The sequence below is a fragment of the Lacerta agilis genome, chromosome 1 (assembly GCF_009819535.1).
Source record: "Lacerta agilis isolate rLacAgi1 chromosome 1, rLacAgi1.pri, whole genome shotgun sequence".
Taxonomy (NCBI): Eukaryota; Metazoa; Chordata; class Lepidosauria; order Squamata; family Lacertidae; genus Lacerta; species Lacerta agilis.
The window spans coordinates 113771342-113789624 of NC_046312.1; the positions used below are offsets into that span (position 1 = coordinate 113771342).

General features: G+C 39.0%; 1 protein-coding gene across 3 annotated transcripts in view; it reads left to right on the plus strand.

Annotated features, from left to right (window-relative positions):
• The window catches only part of OLA1 (Obg like ATPase 1), a 96925-nt gene that overhangs the window by 47122 nt on the left and 31520 nt on the right, over window positions 1–18283 (plus strand). For all 3 annotated transcript variants that reach the window (XM_033167898.1, XM_033167891.1, XM_033167906.1), the window contains 2 exons: window positions 5215–5295; window positions 5560–5657. In XM_033167898.1, the coding sequence (XP_033023789.1) occupies window positions 5215–5295; window positions 5560–5657 (179 nt within the window). The remainder of the gene's footprint in view (window positions 1–5214; window positions 5296–5559; window positions 5658–18283) is intronic.

Sequence of the window (18283 nt, forward strand, 5' to 3'; positions counted from 1 at the left end):
CTTCATTTGTCCATGGACTTCCTGAATAGGTTCTGAATTGGGTAATCAGACTCTGATCTGTTCTCCTTTTTGAATTGACACTGCAGTTCAGAGGTTCTCATAGGTGGGTGCACTGTCAGCCAATAAGGAATTGTGTATCTTGGTCAAAATGAAGTATTGCTCAGGTCTTAGCCTTTGCATGTGCTAAAAGTCATGCTTTTCACAGGTCTTGGAAATTACTGGTAGATTTACCAAAAGTCTGCACTCATTCAAAGGGGGTGGCAATGGCATTAGCTTGATCATAGAATAATAGAGTTGGAAGATACCCCGAGGATCATCTAGTCCAACCCCTGCAATGCAGCAATATGCAGCTGTTCCATATGGGGATCAAACCTTCAACCTTGGCATTATCAGCACCATGCTCTAACCCAGTGTTTTTCAACCACTGTCCCGCGGCACACTAATGTGCCGCGAGATGTTGCCTGGTGTTCCGTAGGAAAAATTGAAAATTTGTGTTTATTTGATTCCTATTCAAGAGAATTACTTTATATATAGTCAATATAGGCACAGAGTTAATTTTTTTAACATTTTCTAACGGTGGTGTGCCTCGTGATTTTTTTCATGAAACAAGTGTGCCTTTGCCCAAAAAAGGTTGAAAAACACTGCTCTAACCAACTGAGCTATCCAGGCTGATGTGAGAAGTGCTCTTGCATTCTAGCCTGTGAGAACAGCTGACACCAGAGAAATGAAATATATTTTCTAGGGTTCATGTTGCGGGCCAGAAAACGTCATGAGTCATGAAGGCTTAAGGAGGCCACCATTATTGCTTGGGAAGCAGTGGATATCAGCTGCTGGTATTACTGCACACACATTGATACATAGCATTTGAGGGCAGGTTTCTCTTGGAGGAGTTCTATAGATATGCAATGTTAGCATCTCCTCACATAGGTGGACATCCCATGGATGGAGGCTTCTGTTTCCAGAGTTGTAACCTTGCATAAAGCAGAAACTTACTTGAGGGAGAATACTGGGTTTAATAACAAAAAATTCCAGATAGAGAGGGTGCCCTCTATACACGGTGAAAGGGAGGAGAGTGAGACTATTACTTAGCATATTTTTTTGTTCTTCTAGGTGTACCAAAGGTTGCTGGTCTCCCCATAACTTTGTGTTTTGCATGATCCATACTCATAGGCACCACACACAGTTTCTTGTTTTTACTGCTTTTGTTCTTTTCTCTTCTTAAATGTTACTGTTTTGGTATCTGGTTATGGTTATACTTTGCTTTCCAGTTACTGTGATCATCCCCCGCACTCCCACACCAAGTACTTTGCTTCCTGCTCTTCCAGTTCCGGTCAAGTAGGGAAATCATCATGTTGATAAGATCAAATTTTGTTCGTCTCTTCCTAACAGAAGAAGATGCTATCCCAGTTTTATTTTGAAATATTTATATCGAACCTTTCTGCTTGGCATAAAGCAGCTGAAAAGAATGAAATTACCCCAAGGCAGGTTATAAATAAAACAGTAAAGTGATTAAATTCAAAATACAACACACCAATTAAAATTCACAAAACATGGACAAGTGATAAAATGAATAGTAGTCACCAGCATATTAACTCAATCCCGACGAAAGGCCTGCAAAGAGATGTGTCTTCAACTGCTAATATAATGGCACCCTCCATACAACCCCCTCCCCTGGCATATAAGAAAAGGGGCATGCCAAGGAGGAAGGCAGGGGTTAGAACCCTCCTTCTTGAGACTCAGCTTTATACCTACAAGATTTTTTTTTTTTAAAAAAAAACATGTAGTAGCATTCAGGTATGTGAAGTGTTACACACACAGGTTTAGCCACCTCTGAAAACTAGGTTGGTAGAGACTGCCTTCCATACACTTAGGAGAATGGAAAACTAACTTCAAAGTTCCCTTTTCAACCACTATTCATATATGGATAATAGTTCAGAAGTGCTCCCTCTGTACCTTCAAACTATTCACATTACATTATACTAATTTTATTTACATTTCTAAAAGCCTGAACATTGCTTCAAAAATACAATTTCTGTTTCTTTGTTTGAGTTATTTATCTGGTCTCAAAAGCAGAAGGAATGTCATGCAGTACTTTACTTTAGTAGAATACCATAATCATTCATAATGGCCATGGTCCAGCAAGTCTCCAGAGCACATGCTGGTGACTTTATTGTTTTTTTTCCTGCAAAGGTTTTGAAGTACGGCTTTTCTGTTTGAGTGGGGGTGGTAGAGGATGGGGGGGGGAGCCTGCTAGAATGGAAAGAAGAGGAGAAATCCCAGCAGCTCACACAACATAACTTGCTGGATCATAGACAGCATGTAGTAAGGTTTGCTGGTAACTTTTCCAACCTTTGCATTATTTTGGTTTAATTTGGTAGTTGTGTGCTCTTATTCCTATGAAGCAGAATATTTGAAAGCTCTTAAAACCACCAGATGGAACAAGAGGAAGACCAACTATAATTCACATTGCTCAGGATTATCTTTTAAACCTTATTTTCCGAGATTTCTGAATTAAAAAAAAATCTCAAATGCATCTTTATTACATCTGTTTAGATTTAGATTTGGGACTGTACTAATATATTAACCACTTAAGGATAGGACTTCAAACTTCTCTCTGTTATTTCATGTTCAGTGTTACTTTCCTTGGAAAGCTTGATTTGAGTAGCATATAAATGCAGTACGTGAAATATAAAATGAAATATAAAACATTGTAGTGTGTGTACTTAAATATCCATGTTCATGTCTGCTTCAACCTGGTCATTGTAAACCAGCCCAGAGAAGTCTTACAAACAGTTTTAAGCAGATAGTTAGGCTCAGGCTTGTGACATATTTCCAGATGAATTGAGTGTGACTGTTGAGAAGCATCTATGGAGTGGCTCTTTGCCTATTCTTTATTTTTAGTTTTGGGGGTATTTCACTGATCTGAAATATTGTTAGAATTACCTTTAAACTAGAGCTAGTTTGCCAAATACGAGTTGAGGTACCTAAGTTTAAACTCGAGTAATATATTGTGTGTTGCTTTTGATATTAACAATGAAGACCGTCAGTTGAACAATTGGGGAAGGAATGGAAAATCTACATTGACACTTTAACTGCTGTTTCCTTGTGCAGAGATAATTAAAGGATAAACCAAATATAAAAGAAGCTTTCTAGTCATTATCATGTAGAGTCTAGAACCTGAACTTTTCAGTCCCAAAGATTTTACCATCTACGTTACAAAATGGAATATATCAATGTTTTGGGGAAAACTATAATACTAATAGCTTTTTAAAGATGAAATTTGTAACTAACATTTTGTTCTAAATTGTAAAACTGCATAAAATTCCACCACTAGTAAAGAAGGATTACTTGAGGAATTATTCTATAACGAAGAGAAGTTTAGCTTTAGAAATGCATATTTTAAACTTAAGTGAAGTATTTATTTATTGAATAAAGCACAAAACATGGATTGGTCCCCATGATAAGATAGTTCTACTATTTTTTTTTTTTGAAATGTGTAATCTTGTTGCATGTCTCTACATAAGCTATTCTGGCCACTCATCATAGTAACCAGCTGGGCCATTTCACCTGCTGGAGCCATTAAAGAGGACTCTCTCCCCCTAGATTAATCCCCTCCGACATTAGTTTTTAGCTATGACAACTGGAGCAGGCATTCAGAACTTGCAGGTGGCCAGTGTGACGCACATAATTGCCTACAATTTTAGGCAATGAATAAAAATGGTCTACATTACTTGTCAAAGGTTGTATATGCAGTGCCAAGTGAGATCTATGGGAAGCCTTTTAGGGTTTAAAGAACATTTAATAGCAAGGCTGCACAGTGCTTTTTTAATCATAATGCATTTGTAATATAGCACTTTGATCTTCTCCTTGTAGGAAATGGTGTTACATTAGCCACTTTTAAAACATTTATGAGTGAAAATCAGTTATAGGAGAGTAAAAGTGATTATTCTTAGGCAGAACGTGTTATATTTCATTAAAAGTTTTCAGCTTGCCCCTTTCTTGTTAAAATCTGTGGGGAGCCCTGTTCCTGGAGGGTTACAAATCAGGATCTAAGGATTTAGAAGAGCTTTCCTCTTGTTTTTCCCCTGAAGCAGTTGCAAGATGGGAAATATTAGTACACTAAATACTGAAGCTGTGTGTTTGTAAATGTTTAACCTATTTATTGAGAAGGTAAACATGTGCTTTTGAGAAAATTCTGATGACTAGAAATCCATTTAAAATTATCTAATTGAATATCATACCGGTGGTAAATTTCGTGAAATGCAATATTTAAAGCATGACCATAAATTATCTCTGGCAAAAATTGACACTAAAACGCACTACTTCTAGAAGAGCTTGGTTTGACCTTTCAGACCTAAGAGCCTTTTATTAACACCTGCCTGTAAGGCAAACCTTGCCACACGCAGCTTTCAGATTCAGAGCCACAAAACTGATGAGGAAAGGCTTGAAGGGTTCAGTTTGTGTCACTTGCTGTTTGCCGTTTCCATTTCACAGATGATTAATCTTTCTGTGAAGAAAGGCCAGAGAAACAAAGCACATTGGGCTCTTCCTGCAGTTACTCCTTCTGAATGCACACTAGCTTGCTAACTAAAAGGCCTTTAGATTTCCTGCAGGGAGAGATGTTCTGAAAGTGAATGCAGCTGGTTGGAGGTCACTAGTGCAAGGCTCTTGCCATTGTGTAATGGAAGCTTTGGCAGGTTTCATTTTTGGAGGAAAGGAGAAGGTGTTGACAAAAAAAAATTAATGTAGAATATTGAAGCCTTTGGCCATTTGAATTAATATCTTGAATGGTAGATCATCAATAATCAGCTCAGTTTCTTTGGCTGTCAGTGTTTTTAAAAAACCACACATCACTTTTTGCACCTATTCCTTTGTCACAGCAGCATGTTTCTTTCATATATAGTTTCTTATAAGGGATTCTTAATTACTACATTTATTTATACATATAATATTTCATTCAGCTTGGGGATCAGAAAATATCATTTGTATTTCTCAATGAAGTCACTAAAAGGTTTATTTCCTGATCATCTGCTCTAGCCCTAACGTGACTCCTGTGTCCCTTTCTCATTCATTATATATGAAATTTCAGTTAGAAGGCACATAATATTTTGTTACCTAAAACGACTCCCTCATGAGAAATAACTGATAACAGTCTGGCATATAACTGAGTATATTCTACTTTAATGTCTTTTGTTTCTTCCTAATTCTGTGCAGGACATAATGTGCAAAATCAAAAGCTGGGTAATAGAAGAAAAAAAGCCTGTCCGTTTCTATCATGATTGGAATGACAAAGAGGTAGGCTTATGACTATTACCTCATCCACTGTCTAATGCCTTTCCTTTAAAAAACCAACAACAGTATAACAGATCTTTGTATAAACCTTTTGATTTACCTCCAGTAAATTAATGCCAACATTTGGAAATCATGTGCATTCTTTTTAACAATCGGCTTTATACTTCAGATGTTTTATTTATTTATTTATTTATTTATTTACAATCTAATTCACAACACTTGTTTCTTGTTGTCTGTGTTAACGTAGCTTTATTTTCTTACTTTTAGATTGAGGTGCTGAACAAACACTTGTTTTTAACTTCAAAACCAATGATCTACTTGGTTAACCTCTCTGAAAAAGACTATATTAGAAAGAAAAACAAATGGTGAGTTTGTTGCCTTTATATTTTGTAGAATATTCACGATGCTTCTGAAAGGCACCTTTGTCAAAATAATGGTTAGTCGGGTTTTTTGTACTTGGAGTAAATCTAAATGTCTTAAAGCTAATATTGGCAGTGTACCTATTACCTTGTCTTTGGAATGCAGTAAAAGTAAAAAAAAAAAACTCCCTGGAAGATCTATAAAACTAAAGTAGCAATTTTCTTTCCTACCTTTTAGTTTATTTTGCAATATTGAAGGAAAAATAACCATAAATAGTCTTGTAAGTTGTCTGTAATATTTAACTTTAGAAATAAGTCCTTTTTCATGCCAGCCTTCTATTTATTGGATGTTGAAGGGTAAAAATGACACCATAATATGGTTGGTAATATGATAAAAAGGAAATGGAGTGCTCCATATATATGCATAGAATCATGTGTCCCATATAGTTCAGGGTAAAATTCAAGGTGTTTACAACATTCTGCTTGCTGGGCCACTTCTTAAAATGCAGCAGATGTCATGCATATGGTTTGCTATATGCTGTTCAGAAAGTTTATTAATGTTGTCAGTACGAATGCCTATATAATGGCTGAAGAATAAGATGTCTGTCAAGCAAGCAGTGACCGGGATTAAGATCCAACCCCAGAGTGTGAGGATACATTAGAAATGGAGAGATTGAAAATCATGCTGCATTTGCTTTTTGTTTAAAAGTTTCAGATGAGATAAAACAGTAGTTTTAGGGCAGAGGGCTTAAACTGTTGCTTTGGAAGGTAACATTAAATCACTCTACTTTTAGTTTTGTTACACATTTCATAGCATACAAAATTACAAAAATATCACTCTGAAACACATTTAAGATTTGCTTATTGCTTTGTCAAAGTATCCGGACCAGTGTATCAGAATTCTCTTAGAACATACCCTTTTGCTCTCCCTGTACTTCATTAAGTACTTAGATGCACATGGTTTCAATTTTCCATTAAAATTTCTCATTTCCATATGATATCAAAGAGTGAGAAGGCTTTAAACTGAAAAATAAACATTCATAGACTGGAAGCCCAAGCAATAATTAATGTCAGATGGTTAACTCCAATAAGTTATTAGAATAAATTCTGTAAAATAATTTCAGCCGAAAACTGCCCTGCTTCTAGTGTTGTGCATTTATATTTATTCTAAGGAGCCTAATGCAACTTTAAAAATGATCACTTTAAGGGCATTTTAAAACTTCTGGTTCAGAATCTTTCCCTATAATGAGTTACTGTTTTTGAAACTGCATCTAGCCTTCAAGAAACTTTGTGCAATCAAGCAACTGTGCTTTCAGTGTTGTGGTCTGGAAGACATTTTCAAGTTTCACACAAATGTAATGCAGTAAATCTTAGCATTCTTTATTAAGTGCTCTTGTAAGGTTTCTCAAGTGCCACAGTGAAGATAATAAGCATCAGAATTTATTTGAAAATGGGCAGGTTAGTTTCCTTACACAAAATGGATCATCACACCTACATTAGAGTGATCACAGGTAGAGCTCACTGCCTTTAATCGTATAGTAAATACCTTTCCTCAGACCTTAATGGTAGACAGTCTGTTAGGAGACGCCAGTCTGTGATTTAGCCGTCTCCAGAACCACAGCCTTTTTTGGTGAGACCAAGTTGTGATGATGCAATGGAAAACTTAGCATATATATTACCAATTTTTAAATTTATAACTATTTTATTTATATTGTGAAATCATAGTAAAAAAATCTTACTGTGTTCATGCAGAACTGATGGTTGAGGTTTAGTTTTTTTTAAAAAAATCCTGGTTTTGCGGATGTTAGTGTAATTGTAGCTGAAAGATCAAAGCCTGGGATAGCTGAGTGATGTTCCAGAAGAAAATTTACCACATAGCCATTTTCAGTACAGTTTCTGCCGCCTGCTGTTCCTATTTTCCCTCAGGCTAGCCATTGACAACCCCCTGTGCATCCCTGCTCGTAAAAAATGATTGAGGAAGTATTTGTCATGTATTTATGAGTGGGAAACATCGTCTGATATGGAATGGCATCTACTGAAGTCGGAATGATGACCAGTTTTTCCTTCCTCCTGGCAGAGTTGCTGATCTTTAAATCCACTCTTTTTATGTCATATATACATTTTGCACTAAAGTGCAGAATATATATTTTTTATTATGAATTGTGTAATGATGAGCCTTTCATTGTTTTTGGCAGTGTAAGCAGATGCAAACAATTAGAATATATTTTATCGGCAGATGTATTTTAATTTGCTTTTTGGTTCATGCTCTTAATCTGAACTACAGTTGGATTAGTTGCTCAGCTAGCACGACATATTTCTTGATTTAATTTGTGGTAATGCTGTAAGGAGGTTAATGTTAATTCAGGAAGGATGCAGCAGTAAATATTTTCATAGGGTTTTTTCCTTTTTTTTACAATGGAGTGGTATTTACATCAACATCAAAGAGTTGTTTTAAGGTTGTGGCAGAAGGAGAATATGGAAAGCTAAAGTGATCATTTTTTGTTTGTTTCCTGTATATCACCTTTTTTCAACAAATGAACATTTTTAATTGCTAGTAAAACACACTAACATTTAAATAACATGTCATTTTTCAATCTTAGAGGAGAAAACAGTGTGAATGATAGGACTTTTGTGTACTAGAGAAAGTAGCGTATTGACCTTTTGAAAGGTATAAAAACTGGAATGACTCCAAGGAACTACTTATTGGTATTAACAATGTTAAATTAGTCATTCAGTTGATTTATGATTAAGACCTTGTTCCTGAGGTGAAGCTGACATGGCAGCTGTGTTAGTTGCACTTTTATTATGATCAGATGACACTAATCATGATGTATATAGGAATCTACTTCAGCATTTTAAAATACAACTTACTATTCTTTAAACAAATAGTTAAATAATCAAAAGCCTTCACAGTAATTTAAGCTTTCTTTAGAGAATGTAGAATTGTAACTTTTTATCTAGTTCTATTTCTATACTATATATTGGAAATAAAGTGTGATTTCTGCTAGTGAAATGCTGCCTTGTAAAACCTGAGCTATGAAACTGGATGGGGCACAAACATTCTTGTGGAATCAATTGTGGATTAAATTTATTGTAGCTTTGTATACCAGGGGGCTATTGCAGTGCATGCTGACTGATCATCTTATACAAGAGTACATATGTCACCCATGTGTTCAGTATGTTGACACATTCTCCCTTTAGAACAATAAAATGAATTGTATATTATGTACACATCCCAATGCAGATTTTGGAAGCACATCTTCTCTGTTAATGCTTGCATTTATTTGAGCTAACATTTGCAGATGGAAAGATAATTTTGTATTCTACTTTAATATTATTTTTGAACCTCAGAAAGTTAAGTAAGTTAATAAGTTTGCACATCCAAATCAAGCAACAATGGTTTGAAAGAATATTTTGGAGAGGTGACTGCTTTTTTAGTCTGGGCTTTAGGCTCTTAGCTCTTGAAAATCCCAACACACATGATGACCATGACATTTTAGGAATATTTATGGTTATCTTTAGTTGTATTTTTAATTCTAAGGTGAACATATTTTAAAGTATTTAACTTTAAGGTTTATTTGCTTCTCAACAGGTTTCCCAATTTCATGATTTAATGATGAAAACAATACCAGTTTCATGGTACTGTATAAGGATGGAAACAAAAATCCATGAAACTACTTCCTATGCTGTTGTAGTGTTGCTGAACACTGTAGAGTTATTGTTGTTACTTTTTCTTCTTCACTGTTCACCATAAGGCCCCAGGCCGGTTTACAACAATATTAAACATACAAGAAGAATAGATTGGGTCATATATAGGGTTACAAAAATGAGGGTAAAGAGCTGCATTGCCAGCATATGATGAAAGCTAGGGTTGCCATATTTCAAGAGGTAAAAATCCAGACACAAAAAGTTGTTGAGCTTTTTTAGGGCAACTGCCTGATAGCCCTACCATTGCCCAAGCCTGAACCCGGGCCGTCCACAGCAGAGTCTGAATCAGAGTCCCGAGTTGCTAGAGCCTGAACCAGAACCCAGGTCGTCCATGCCAGAGCCAGTGCCTGAATCAAAGCCCAGATTGCTAAAGCCTGAACCAGAGCCACCCAAACAAAATTTAAAAAAAAATTAAAAACAAAAAATCCAGGGCATTTGCTTTAAAATGTAAAACTCCCCCTGGATGGGCATGTAGGACCCCCCCAAAGAGGACATGTCTGGGAATTCCCGGACATATGGCAACCCTATGAAAGCTATGCAATCAAGGTGCCAGATGCAAACCTGTAGGGAGGCTGCAACAGAGAATTCCCTCTCCTGAGGTGCTACTCCCCACGTTTCTAAGGGCGGTGGATCTACCAAGAGGGTCCCTCAGCTAGCCATAACTTCTGAGAGGGTCTGTAGGCAAGGAGGCAGTCTTTCAGATATTTGTAGCCTAAGTTGTTTAGGGCTTTAAACATTTAATGTCCTTGTCCCCATGTGATTCATGTTTGTCTTCCATGAACACTGTCTTAACAGTGAGTCTGTAAGTGACTGTGGAGGCTGATTCTGGATCCCCACGTCCTTCCACAGTAGGGGCATAGGTTTCCGGGCGGGAGTTGATCACATTGAGGGTTTGCCAAGCGTGCCTTCTGTGAGGGATCCCACTCCCTCCCCTTTCGATACTTCCCCAACCGTGACTCTCCCTAAGTTTCACTGTCCACTAGGATGAATCCTTCAGTGGTTATATGGGAGTGTCTCTGGGGTACCTCAGTGCTTTACGTTCGAAACAACTCTTGCCACCTTTGGGATCTCCCGCCCTGGGTTCCCCAACTACTGCAGCTTGCCCTCCCTTTTTGGCAACTGCGTGGCACCTTTGGCTTCCCTGCCCAGTCCTCTGTATGCCAGGAAAATAAGCCACCCGTTCCCTCTATCACAGGAAACCCTTAGTGCTTTTCCCCTCAGCCACACCTCTTGAGGCACTGACGCACTGCCACAGTCAGCGAACGTTTAAGCACTTTAAACTTTATTAAGGTAACTTGAAAACATGGATGTCTTGAGTTAATACTGGTACAAATCTTCTTATATAATTCAGCTCAGTTATAATCTTTCCAGCATCCCGTTAGCAATGGTAATGACCTTTCCTCCCATTCCCCAAAGCCTAACCTTGCAGTTTCTCTTTCTAACCTCCACACCCAACTGCCAAACCCCCAACTGCCTTTCTAGGTTGTTCCCCCTCCTTTTAGAATGCCAAGTAGCTCCGCCTCCCAGGGAACACCTACTTAACATGGGAGTGATAGGTTAACCCATGATGAACCAGGCCTTATTCCGCCACACCTTCTTCTTGGCTTTTTTTAGTTTTTGCCCTGAGTTTGTGCTTCTTCAAAGTCCATGACACCTTTGGTAAAGGCTCTTTTCCTGTTGGAACACTCACAGGCCAGTGTTCCCTAGTGAGTACATGATGCATGTATTCACCATGCCGTTACTAGAAATGGAAGCCTTGGAGATGAAGAAATTTGCATCAAGGAAGGAAAATAATATGCATCAAGGGGGCTCAATACTAACGCATGAGACATGCATTTCTCGCCATGCACCTGTCATAATGCATGGATAATGATGGAAATGAGGGAACGCTCCCCGTTGAGCCTTCTGTGGTCATATACTATGTCTGCAAAAAAAGTAATAATAAAAACAACCAGTAAAATCAGACTCATCTGCTCCAAGTGGATGTAGTAGACAAGAGGAGGCAAGGCATTTGGAACAGACAGCTTAGTGTGGGATTCAAGCTGAAGCAAGTTTAGAACATTGCTTCAGCAATACATAACCCCACATGGACTTAAATAAGGCAGCTCAGTCTGGGTGGTTAGCCCCACCCCTAGTAGGAGGAGCTTCTGGTTAAAGGGACTTTTCCTGTTCCAGTAGCCATAGACTCTTAAAGTGTGGGAGACATGATAATTCTGTTGGAGCTTCTGGACTGGAGTCCTCAGAGCTGGATGGGCAGCAGTGCAGTGACCCAAAGCCAGGAATTGACAAAATGCCCCCCTCCTGTGCTGGAGCTTCCATTGTATTTGGGGGGCATTGTGCTTGGCTCTGTGAGCAGTTCTCTTTTACCATCTGGTTCTTCCATAAAGTCCATGGCCTTGTCGCTCAAAGGGGAGAAGTTGGATTCTGAGGTCATGGCACAGACAGACTAGTACAGCTGATAGAGATGTAAGGATGTAAAAAGAATATTGAAGGAAGATTTGGGAACCATAGAGGAGTTAAATTAATTCCTTGCATCAGCCTTCACTGTAGATGATACTGGAAATAATCCATACTGGTTATTTGAACAGCATGTGGACAGTCTAACCAAATAACATTTCTTCAGCTTCACCATGGAGAGGTGGAGAATACCCCTCCTAGAAATGAGAAGCTTCCAAAGTTATCCAAGATTTTTCACTTCAGGACCAGTTAGCTATTCTTTTACCTTCTTTCTTTCATGTTTTAGACTCTTTCAATAAGTGAATGAACATGAAATGATTATAGTCCTCGGGGGGCACACTTTCCCCTCGACATCCATACTAATTTGTACCTCATATATTTCTCTAACATTTCTTACAGCGCACAGAGGGCACTGTTTAAAAATGTATGCCTAAGATTGGAGCTTAGTAGCCTGTTCAGACAACTGGACTTTGTGTTACACCAGTTGTTAATGAACGAAAGATTAATAAGTGTGAAAATACCCAGCATTTATCCCATGGCCAAATTTTACTGAGCTAAAGGCAAGCCCAGGGAAAAGCACTTTGGCTCGAGGTGAGGGCAGTTCACCCCGAAGCAAATCAGAGTAGAGGTCATTAGCCATAGCTAATGCCCCTGAAGACTTTTAAGCTCAGCCTAGAACCAAGAAATATTTTGATTCCAAAAAATCAGTATGGCCATCAAAATAACTCAGTCTGCATTGCCCCAAAAGATAGCAATGGCAAATGCTAAAGACTGGAGGACATCAACCTCAGAAGCAGGAGAACCAGAAGAAGAATTATCCATGGTCTCATACGCTTTCCCAGATTTTCCTGGAAAAAAATGATTAATTGGATCTATTTCAATCTGGCTTGGAACTGAAATTGCCTTGGTCACCATGGGTTAATCTGGAGATGAGTAGGGGGAGTGTGGCCCTGTTTATTATTTTGGACCTCTCAGTGGCTTTTTATATAACCAGCCGTGAATGTCCTTCTGGGGCACCTTGCCAGGATAGAACTGAGAATGCTGTGGTTTAATGTCTACAGTCCTTCCTAGAGGGAGAAGCCTCAGAAGGTGTTGCTGGAATACTGCTTCTCCAGGCCATCCAGTCAGCATCTGTGTTATCGCTTTTGGGTAGTGGTCTGGATAGAGGTGAATGAAGTAAGACTTCAATCCACACAGATGTATTGCTGCTCCTCTGTGATCACCTGGCAGGGGTGGCCAGGAAAGCTTTTTAACTGATATGCCAACTGTGACCATATCATTTGAAAAAATGACCTGGCCACAATTATTCAAGCTATAATACAGTAACATCCATATTGAATTACACCAATATGCTCTATACGAGGCTGCTTTTGGAGAGTGCTTGGAAACAACTGGCCCAAAATACAGCAGCCAGACATTTAGCAAGGGCTCACAGCATATAATTCTGATTTTATCCCAATTTATTTCAGTTTGTAGCCAAGCCCAATTCAAGGTGCTGGTGCTTTTAAAGCCCCAACCCGTTTGGGGCCAAGATATCTGAAAGACTGCTTTGTCCTGTATGTACCATCCTGTGCACTCAGATCCACACCTGAGGCTGTTTCCTTTGTAAATTGTGCAGTAGGCAGAAGAGTTGGGGCCTTTTCAGTTCTGGTGCTGCATTTCAATTGAATATATTTAGTTCATTTGTGTCCCACCTTTCTTCCAAGGAAGTCAAAGCAGTAGTCATAGGCTCCCCTCTCCACTTTATCCTCACAATACCCCTTGCTATAATTGAGAAATAGTGAGGGTTCCCCAGTGAGCTTTAGGACTGAGTGTGAATTTGGATCTCCCCAGTTCTAGTCTGAAAGTCTAACCACTATGCTACATTGGCTGTCAGTATGCTTCATAATGTTTTTCCAGTAGAGATCTGCTTGAACTCTGCTTCGCAAACTGAACTCTTTGGGGGGGGGGAGGCTATTGCTGTTTGTTGTTTTATTTAGATGCTGATCTTGTTTTGTATAATCTGATTTTTATGTATATTTTGTCATTTTCTAAAACTACTTACTAAATCAAATAAGTATATCAAGCCACCTGCACTGGAATCTGCAGTCCTACGCACACGCACCATATTTTTCGCACCATAAGACGCACCCGAACATAAGACGCACCTAGTTTTTAGAGGTGGAAAGGGGGAAAGCCCTGGTTTTTTGAGGATCAGCTCAAAGTGGTGCAGCTTTTTTGCAAAGGGAAAAGCCCCGTTTTTATGGGGTTCAACTCACAGTTCTGCAGCTTCTAGTCCTACAGACATTTCTACAGTTTCCAGACAGATAATCTAATCAGCCAGTCACATGTCACTGGGGAAACAAATAGCCTCCCTCTGCATTCAACAATGGAGGCCTGGGCAAGGGGGCTGGGCTGGAAAGGGAGCCTTATCTCTCTCCCGATCACTTGCTGAACAGCTATTCAGCGGCTTCCTTTCAACACCCCCTTCTCTCTTTGTAAAAAAAAGAGCACTATCTGATTTTGGCCCCTAGGCAATTCAGCTCCAGGGGCCACGCATTCACTCCATAAGACACACAGACATTTCCCCTTACTTTTTAGGAGGAAAAAAAGTGTGTCTTATGGAGTAAAAAATACCGTACTTGGGATCAAGTCTTGTTTTAAGTCATTGTTACTTACTTCTGAGTTAACAGTTTTTGAGGGTAAACGGTTCAGGTGTTGTTGTTTAGTCATTCAGTCGTTTCTGACTCTTCGTGACCCCATGGACCAGAGCATGCCAGGCACACTTGTCTTTCACTGCCTCCCACAGTTTGGCCAAACTCATGCTAGTCGCTTCAAGAACACTGTCCAACCATCTCATCCTCTGTCGTCCCCTTCTCCTTGTGCCCTCCATCTTTCCCAACATCAAGGTCTTTTCCAGGGAGTCTTCTCTTCTCATGAGGTGGCCAAAGTACTGGAGCCTCAACTTCAGGATCTGTCCTTCCAGTGAGCACTCAGAGCTGATTTCTTTAAGGATGGATAAGTTTGATCTTTTTGCAGTCCATGGGACTCTCAAGAGTCTCCTCCAGCACCATAATTCAAAAGCATCAATTCTTCGGCGATCAGTCTACTTTATGGTCCAGCTCTCACTTCCATACATTACTACTGGAAAAAATATAGCTTTAACTATATGGACCTTTGTCGGCAAGGTGATGTCTTTGCTTTTTAAGATGCTGTCTAGGGTTGTCATTGCTTTCCTCCCGAGAAGCAGGCATCTTCTAATTTCGTGACTGCTGTCACCATCTGCAGTAATCATGGAGCCCAAGAAAGTAAAATCTCGCACTGCCTCCATTTCTTCCCCTTCTATTTGCCAGGAGGTGATGGGACCAGTGACCATGATCTTAGTTTTTTTGATGTTGAGCTTCAGACCATATTTTGCGCTCTCCTCTTTCACCCTTATTAAAAGGTTCTTTAATTCCTCCTCACTTTTTGCCATCAAGGTTGTGTCATCAGCATATCTGAGGTTGTTGATATTTCTTCCGGCAATCTTAATACCGTCTTGGGATTCATCCAGTCCAGCCTTTCGCATGATGAATTCTGCATATAAGTTAAATAAGCAGGGAGACAAAATACACTCTTGTCATACTCCTTTCCCAATTTTGAACCAATCAGTTGTTCCATATCCAGTTCTAACTGTAGCTTCTTGTCCCACATGGAGATTTCTCAGGAGACAAATGAGGTGATCCAGCACTCCCATTTCTTTAAGAACCTGCCATAGTTTGCTGTGATCGACACAGTCAAATGCTTTTGCGTAGTCGACGGTAAGGTAGATAAGAGCATAAGATGAGCCCTACTGTTGCTGTGGAAAACATTAGACCAGCAAAATAGTTAAGTTGACAAGTTTTGAACCATCTCTGACATTTAGTGTCTCATCCGCTGTGACTCCCAAATCAATTAACTACATCTCTGCTTATGCAATATAATATGTGTTCCTATAGCAGCCATAAACATCATCAATTGTTACCAAGTAACTATGTTTTTCCTGCGTTCCTCTAGTAATAGTGACTCTAGAAACTACTACACTGTAAGAAACTTCTGTAACTTTTTATTCTATGGGCCTTTGAAAAGACTTCGCCTACAATGCATTTATATCTAGGTGCATACTTTTTTGTTCCAAGCTTATATTATTTTCATTGTCAATCATCTTCAGTCTAGAAACAGACTGTCAACCACTGTAGCTAAGAGAGCACTGATTTTACTTTTTCCTGCCAAAGGGTAGGCAGCTGTTTTGTAGGCTTGGTCTTCTTGATAGAGAACCAAAATATTTACATTTTATTTTAAAATTAATAAGGGTGGAAGTGGTTATGTTGGCCCCGTTGGAATAATACATGGAGTAAGGCACTCTAGACCATGCTCATTTGCTGCTGCAAAGATAAACAATAACTTGCTAAATTGTGCCCAGAAATTAATCTCGGTATCAGTTTTAGACATTCCCACTGGCTCACTCTTTAGATGTAGCTAAGTATTTTGAACTAATTGAAGTTTCCAAACAGTCTTCAGGGTCTTTCTCTTTCTTACAGTAAAAGAGCCTCATAGTTTCCAGGACTTCTGTCATAATGGCCAGGAGTGGCCACAATTGGCACCACAGCCTAAACTTAAGGGGGAAAGCCCTGGCCATTTTTTTTCTTGCCACCTGGAGCAATGGTCAGTCCAGAAGCACCTCCAGTAGCATCCGCCTCTTAAGTGGTTCTCTAGTGGGAACCACTTGCTGCATGTGCATCATTACTGACTGGCTAGCAGTCAGCAGCCTTCATTTTAGCAATTGTGAAAACATGTGCTTCCAATGTGCTAATTGAGCTGTGTAAGGTGTTCGAGAGCAGGGAAGCCGAGGGGGGAAAGTAGCTCCTGCCAGACCAAGGCTTCACTGGCCACTGGCTGCTTGCCACCCTTGGCTTCCCTCAAGGCTGTTCAAGAGTCCTTCAGGAGAAGTGCCAGCCTTATGCAACAGAAAATACAACTCCCAGATCAGTCCACATTGACAATCACAGGGTAAATCACCTCGCTGCAGATGTTTCACAAGTTACCAGGACATGAATAACTTTGGCAAGATCACTATTGTGCAAGCCAAAGTCCTTGTGCAGGGCTTCTGCTGATGGGACTAGATGGACCTTTGGCCCGATCCAGCAGTCTTTTCTTATGTTTTCCCTTGAATATAAGGATCTGCTTGCTGAACTGCCATTCAGCACCTAGGATTAAATGTGCATAGGGTGTTGCACTTGAATTTAGCTGGGTATTTTATTTTGTGTTATTTCCTTTGTTACTTTTTGTTACCTACTCTGAATTTTTAAAAAAGCCTAGCAGTTTAATAGCAGCAGCAGCATAGTGCTAATAGATAAAAATAATAACTGTCTTTGAACCACACATGATAACATAACCAGTAGGGGCATTAAATACATAGATTTTTCAGTCTCTAGATTACTGTATGCCTCTCATAGAAACTTTAAAAGCAGATTGTACATTTTGAACCTACTGCAAATGACAGAATATCCTTTGTCTTGTGAACAAAAATCAAAACTCTGTTCATTGGTACTAGCAGTTAATATGAAATTCAGGAGTTAATGCAGTGTTGGATCACCTATAATTTGGGGGTCTTAATTTTTTTTAATTTAAAAACCTTTCAGTGTGATAAATGTCTGTCTTTGGCTCCCTCTATCAGTCTATCTTATTTGACTTTGGGAATTACTGATTTTCCACAACACATGCCTGTCTAACAGATGTATCAGCAGGTACATCCCTCCCTGTGTGTTCTGTTTGGTTAAATAAAAATATAATAAATCATTCACATTGCAAGGGGTGGTGTGTATCTACCTGCCCCTAAAAAATAATTGCCATATGTCAGTGTGGGGCCTTCTTAAACATTTCTTCTGGCAAGAAGTCTGCCATATTCTAGGGTATCAATATGTTATATATGAAAGTCTTCCTTGTTTTTTAAGTGTGTTTTTTTCTTTAATGGCAGTGCATTATATACATTTTGAGGAGTTTTAATATCCAGCTATTTCATTGCCCTGCTGACATTGTGGGTAACTGGATTGTTCTATTCATGGTTTGCAGCAGATCAAAATGATTTGATATGCTAAGCTTTTTCTGACAGAAGATACAAAGTTTTGACAAACATGCATGGCACAGCAAGTGTCCAATTCTAAAGAGCAAAAATAAATGCAAACCACCATTATGGTGGAACACAAACAGGCTGAAAGCAAGTTATTAGTAAGCAAATAATTGTTGAACTGTTATGAATGGAATAGGATGTTGAAATAAGACATGATTGGCTGATGTTACATATGTCCTTGATTACCTTCCCTGTGCTTTTATCCTAATAAGTGACATTCTTTGTATTCCCTTGGATGGCTAGACAGTCTGACACTAAAGAAGAATAAATATTGCATGTGGTACACATTAAGCTGTCATCTAAGACAGCATTTATAAAAAGTAACTGGAGAAATTCATAA